This window comes from Sylvia atricapilla, chromosome Z, assembly GCF_009819655.1.
Source record: "Sylvia atricapilla isolate bSylAtr1 chromosome Z, bSylAtr1.pri, whole genome shotgun sequence".
NCBI classification, from domain to species: Eukaryota; Metazoa; Chordata; class Aves; order Passeriformes; family Sylviidae; genus Sylvia; species Sylvia atricapilla.
Window position 1 is genome coordinate 85659169 of NC_089174.1, and position 6855 is coordinate 85666023.

Here is a 6855-nt window from a genome sequence, read left to right on the forward strand (position 1 = left end):
AGACCTGCACTCCCAGGGTACATCCAAAGCTTCAGGCAATTGCCGAAATATTCCTCAGCTCTTATGCAAAGGGAGGTATTCTAACTGGGAATAAAAAAAAAAAATTACTTTTATTTGCTCACCTTTTGAAAATATTTTAAGTGCTTCTCCAGTGAGTTCCTACCCTTTATCTGCATATCAATTATTCATTATTTTCATTAAAGAAAACCAAGCCATGCTATGCTCATGAGGATGAAAGAAATCTGTAATGCTCTCTTTCCCTCTGCCCCTCATACATTTTTATTTGAGATTATTTTTAATCCACATATACTTGAAACAGGAAAAAGTGTGGGTTTTATTAGCAATAAAACTTTAGGGGATTTTCCCCCCTACTGATTTTTCATAGATTTATGGATCCATAATCATTCACGTCACAGCCTAAGGGAAACGAGGCTTGAACAGGATAATAGCCCTTAAATCCCCTCCTCTAAGCACTCAGATCTTTGCTGTCAGCAAGATTAAAACGGTCAACAGCAGTCTTCATGTGTCTATATCCCACACAGAGCTTTCACAACAACTGGAGTGGTGGCTGGCAGGGAGAAATATGCAGAACCTCTGCTGTGCATGATACTTCTGAGATAAAGAGAGAAGCAATCCAGGTTGTCAGCTTTTGCAGTGTCGAAAAGTACTGGTGTTAACTGCTTGATTGGGTGAACGCAAAGAGGGGAGAAGAGTAAGGAGTAATACTATGTTGCAGTTTAACAGGCAGCAAGAGCTTCCTTTTGGAAAAAATAAAGGCAGAGAGATGGAAGCACCCAACAGGCTCCCACCGCCCAGCAAGGGGAAGGAAAAGGAAGCCATTCTTGTAGACAAGCAGAGTGGTTCCTCTGCCACCACTCCTTTGAATGCCCAGCCCCGACTACAACTTGAGGGGAACTACAACTATTACGTGGACGATGAAGACGAGGAAGACGAAGAGAAAGAGCCAGAAAAATGGCCACACGAAGACGCGCTCAAGGGAGAAAGCAAGGCCTCATCATTTATCCCTTGCTCCCCTCCTCTTTCCCCTGGATCCCCATCCACGGCGTCTGCCCCGTCCGTGCTGAACATCAACGTTGGTGGCCAGAGCTACCGCCTCACCTACCAGGCAGTGGCCATCTACCCCAAGACCCGCCTGGGTCGCCTGGCCACCTCCACGGACCGCCGCTGCCAGCTGGGGCTGTGCGACGACTACGCCGCCCAGGGGGACGAGTACTTCTTCGACAGGGACCCGGCCGTCTTCCAGCTGGTCTACAACTTCTACTCCTCGGGGGTGCTGAGGGTCAGGGACGAGCTGTGCCCCCGCAGCTTCCTGGAGGAGCTGAGCTACTGGGGCGTGCGCCTCAAGTACACGCCGCGCTGCTGCCGCATCTGCTTCGAGGAGCGGCGGGACGAGCTGAGCGAGCAGCTGAAGGTGCAGAGGGAGCTGCGCTCCCAGGCTGAGGCCGAGGAGAATGAGCAGCTCTTCCACCACATGCGTTACTACGGCCCCCAGCGCTGGCGCCTCTGGAACCTCATGGAGAAGCCCTTCTCCTCCGTCACCGCCAAGGTGATGGCAGTGGCCTCCAGCTTCTTCGTGCTCATCTCTGTGGTGGCCCTGGCGCTCAACACGGTGGAGGAGATGCAACAGGTGGACTGGAAGAGCGGGGACAGCCGGCCCGTTTTGGAGCACGTTGAGACCTTGTGCATCGCGTTCTTCACCCTGGAGTACCTGCTGCGCCTGGTGTCCACCCCGGACCTGCGCCGCTTCGCCAGCAGCGCCCTCAACGCCGTGGACCTCATCGCCATCCTGCCCCTCTACCTGCAGCTGCTGCTGGAGTGCTTCACTGACGACGACCAGCCACGGGGCCGGGGGTCCCAGCACGAGCACGACATCGAGAAGGTGGGCAGGGTGAGCAAGGTGGGGCAGGTGCTCCGCATCATGCGCCTCATGCGCATCTTCCGCATCCTCAAGCTGGCCCGGCACTCCACGGGTCTGCGTGCCTTCGGCTTCACCCTGAGACAGTGCTACCAGCAGGTGGGCTGCCTTTTGCTCTTCATTGCCATGGGCATCTTTGCCTTCTCTGCCATGGTCTACACGGTGGAGCACGACGTCTCCAGCACCAATTTCACCAGCATTCCCCATGCCTGGTGGTGGGCTGCAGTAAGTAAACTTCTTGCTCACTTACATAAGTAAACATGTCTTACCTTGCTTGGTAGCCAGAGATCCTCCCTTCCTTGCCCTCCCCTTTCACTGCTGGCATTGCTGGCAGTCTTGAAAACAACAGGCTCAGATCAGTGAACATCTGCTCTGAATTCTGAGCTTACGGCACATCTGTGTGCACACATACACACAGATGCACTCATTCACCTCTCCATGAGCTTAAACCAAGGCTTGATCAGGCAGGCAGCCTTGAAATTCCCATATCTCCAAATGGAGACATTATTTTCACCTTTAAAGAAGGAGTGAGTAAAGACACAGGAAAAAAAAAAGTGTTTCCCAATTTAGTGCCATTGTCAGTGTTGCCAGAACAATAGGAGAAAAAAATGCATTCATTAGGGTATCTAGTTACAGGGTTTTCATTCTTATTTTATGTGTGTAAATCTTCTGTGACCCACCATAAAACTGCAAGATGACAAGTTTATTAACTACAGTCAGATCACTCAGACTGTAAAACTGAAAGCTGTCCCAGACAAATGTTAAAATCCATTAGGACCAACAGCTGTTTTACACAAGAGATTGTGTTATGTTCTGGTGCAGAAGATGTGTGTATTTATAGCACCCCAGATGAAACCAGGGGGTAGCCAGGCATTGTTGATGCTGAGGGAAGGCACACGACCCACATCTTGGCCATCCATAAGCCCAAGGCTTGTCCTTGATCATTGTCACACACATTTTGTTTCGCAGCAGCCTGCATAGCCCATTTTTGTGCGGGGCCTCAGGAGAACTCCTGACCCCTGGGCATGGCTTTGGGTCAGGCTCTGCCCCAGCCACTTCCCTGGGGAAAGAAGCCCATGCAAATTGACTGGGTAGGAGTTAGAACATCTCTGGTTGATCAACATGGACACTAGAAGCACCAAGATGCATATGGGGCTTGCTGGACAGTAATTCCAGCCTATTCAAGGTCACTTCTCCTTGCCAGCCATCCTGGAGCCCAAGGTCTGCACTTCTGGCTCAGCCATGGACAAGGAGGGGTGGTGGTTTACCACACGTCTGCAGTGATCCAGCACATGGCAGAAAAAAGGCTTGCAGACAAGCACAGATGCACACATTTATATGTGCTCATGCATATGTGTAACTGTGCTGAATGTCCTTTAAGCTGGGCCATGGTAGGATGGAAAAATCAGTGATTAAAGGAAATGGTTGTGTAATGTGGCTTTCACAGATCATCTGTAAGTGATATACAAAGGCTATGAAAACATTGGTGATTCATACATCACTAAAATATTTTGTTTTCTGAACATGCAGGTTGTAAGCCCAATCTTTAGGGCTCATTTTTTCAAACTGGTGTCACCATAATCATTTAGATTTCCTAATAAACTTACATGGCTACAAAAAGGCCTGTTTAGCTGAGCAAATGTCTTCAAAACAGGAGCTGTATCATACACATCGCAATTCCAAAGCACAAAACGCTTTTTAAAGCCTCTTCATTTTTAAGGCCGTAAATAAAAGCATCTAAATCATTCAAATTTTATAAAAATCCAACAGCATTCACCATCTCACACATGCAGGAGAAGAAGCATCCTCCTAAATTGTCACAGGCAATGTATATGACTATGCCAGAGGTACAGAACCTTATCACAGGATAACATTTTTGTCCTGGCTGGTAGAGATAAACATCTTGCCTTCATCTCAGTATTTATTTTTGGCAATATTTATCCTGTATTATCATCCAAATCCAGTGACTTAATTTCCATTAAACCAAATCACTAATCCTTTTTATTCCACAGGAAGCACCAGGTGCATCCTAAAAATGTGCTCACCCAGTGCTGTCTCCTGTACTCTAGTGCTTTCTTCTTTTAAAATATCATTCTATTTACCATTTTAGAGGATGGCAAACTCTACACAGTGACCTTCTGAAGACTTATTTCAGTGCTAAAGCCACAAGGGAATTACAGTGAAAGTCCTATGGTCTGTGGCTTTTTTTGTTTTAGGTTACTGTTTAACAGATACTCACAGTGTCTTGAGTATTAAGACTCAAAATTAAATAAATAAAAATTAAATTAAATTAAATTTTATTTCATTAAAAATAAAAATAAAATTAAATAAAAAATTAAAATAAAATTCACTGGCTGAAAAAGATCCCTTGCACAGACCAGAATGTGAGAGGTGACAGAAACATGCAAGGTTTTCCTGCCAGGAAAAAAAAAGTAAGTCATATTCACTAAGTGTAAAAAATTATAAAACATTAGGTGTGCAATTAAACTATTTAAATTAGGAGTTATCTTATGCTGACTATTTGACAATGCTACTACATCTTTCAAATGTAGCATCTCCATAATAAAACAGCTATTAATTTCTGTTCTGAATTTCACAATGGAAATATTCAGTGCTTGTTGTGGCACTGGACCCATAACACAGTTCCCTCACAAATCCATAGGCTACAAAGAGAAAATTGTATTGACTGAGAAGAAAAGTGTGAAGGTATGTGCACAACAAGCTGGCAAAGTGTTCAGATTCATATAAAGCAAATATATTAAACACCATCACTCTCAAAAAACCCCAGAACAAATCCAACAACCAAAGCTGAAACATTTTAAATAACCCTCAAATTCTTCTTCAAAAGGAAATTCAGCAAAAATTATCCCCCTGTGTATTTATTTAACACTATAACTGTAAATGTTGCAACCATACACTGCAAGTAAAAACTTTCAGGCTACAGTTCCTTGTAGGTATGTAATCATTAAAGGACATTTTGTCTAGAAACTTTGAAATCCTAGATCATAACAGGAAAATTTATTTCATAATTAATTGAAGCTTTTCATGTGTTTTTCCCTATTTCCTAAAATATATATTACAAACAAAGGCAAAACTCAAAATACAACCCACAGAATAAGTCCCAAATACAGGGTTTTATCAGCACAGTGGATTTAGAAACAGGACATCTGTTCCAAGTGACATGATGAGGCAGCAGGCTGGCAGCAATCAGCGGATTTGCATGGTCAGGGAGTCACAACTATCCTCTCCCCACTGCCAAGCACCCTCACCTTCTGGACAGGCTGGTGTGGAAATTGTCTGGGAATTCCCTCTGCAGGGCAGAAAGTTGAAAAATCCTCCTGAATGGTGTCAAACCATTGTCTTTCTTTACTTCATGAGAGGAATTTTTTTTTTTTTTCTAATTAGGAATGCTTTGCCTAAGATAGCTAGTATACAAAACAATCAAACAAACTAAACAAAAAGCAGCACAGAGTATTTCAGACTTACCATGCAAAGTACTAAAGAGCTAACCTTAACATTGCCCTTGATCAGTGAACACATCTATCTATGTATTTCTTCTCAGCTAATAAGTTGTCTGTTGGTTTGCCTGCAGGTCAGCATCTCCACAGTGGGTTATGGAGATATGTGTCCAGAAACTCACCTCGGGCGCCTCTTTGCTTTCCTCTGCATTGCTTTTGGGATAATCCTGAATGGCATGCCCATCTCCATCCTCTACAACAAGTTCTCAGACTACTACAGCAAGCTGAAGGCCTATGAATACACAGCTCTCAAAAAGGAAAGAGGGAAGGTGGACTTCACACGGAGAGCCATGAGGAAAATATCAGAGTGCTGTGGAGAAGGTGCATCCCGCCCTTTGTCACAGCAATGAGAGTTTGTGCTGTGGATATTGGGAGGCAAAGGGGATCAAATCAGCCAAAAAAACCCAAATCAGCCAAAAGATAAACTAGAAGGGCCAAAAGTAACAAGACTAGATGGTGAGATCTGTTTTGAAGGGGGGTGTTTTCGAAACCAAAAAGGCTCAGATTAAAACAACAGATTGTTTCAAACTCTGATAGCCTGCGAGCAGCACTTAAGTGCTCATTAACTCTGTGAAATTACATCCTTCAGATTACATCCTCTGGATAAGTCCCACATGAAGATCTAACCCCCTGCTAGTGATTAGATTGACAATAAAGACCCAACATAATTGTACAAGCAGAAAACAAATTGCTATCATTAAGGGTCAGCCACCTTACTTCTGTTAAGGCAGTGTCAAAAATTAAACAAACAGAATACCCAATATACTGACTGCATTACTTAAATTGGTTTTGCATCAGCTTTCTAATAGAGGAAAATGGCCTAGAGCACTCACCTAAATATTAGCAGCAGCTATACTCCTTAAAATGTCAGCCTCTTTTTCCATTGCCAGATAGATTTGCTTCATTGTTCCAATTTTATTTTTCAAATGCAGCCCTGCAAATGAGCCCTTCTATTTTCATGCCTAATCAAGCAATGCACTGCTTTTAGTATTTCCCACCATCCCATCTCTATAATCATCTTCCAGTATGACAAGTACTAGTGAAGAATTCTGGAGTCAGAGTTCATAAATCTTATTCATCAAATCGAAAACATTTCCAAACCTAATGCTTTTTAGTTATAGGATTAAGTGATAATTTATTTTGCAGTATTTAATGTATCTTCTTATTGGATTGTTAGAATAATAGACTTCTCAAGGAATATAACTATAAAAGCAGTATTTTAAAAATAATCAAAGGAAATACGTAATGGGTAATCACTCTTAAAGATTATTCATACAGAGGATTTTATCAGCACTTAACTGTAACCAATTTTAAATATAATTAAAAATCAAGATAACTTGTCTGGTACATGCAACCATTAGGTACACAATCCTGACACCTTAGCTCACCCCCAGGAGCACC

At 43.5% G+C, this 6855-nt stretch overlaps 1 protein-coding gene across 1 annotated transcript; it reads left to right on the forward strand.

Moving 5' to 3' along the window:
• Positions 1-727: 727 nt before the first annotated feature.
• Positions 728-5925, forward strand: KCNV2 (potassium voltage-gated channel modifier subfamily V member 2). Its single transcript, XM_066338516.1, has 2 exons — positions 728-2161; positions 5529-5925. Exons 1-2 carry the CDS (start codon positions 728-730, stop codon positions 5802-5804), a joined length of 1710 nt encoding a protein of 569 aa, XP_066194613.1. The 3' UTR covers positions 5805-5925.
• Positions 5926-6855: the final 930 nt, after the last annotated feature.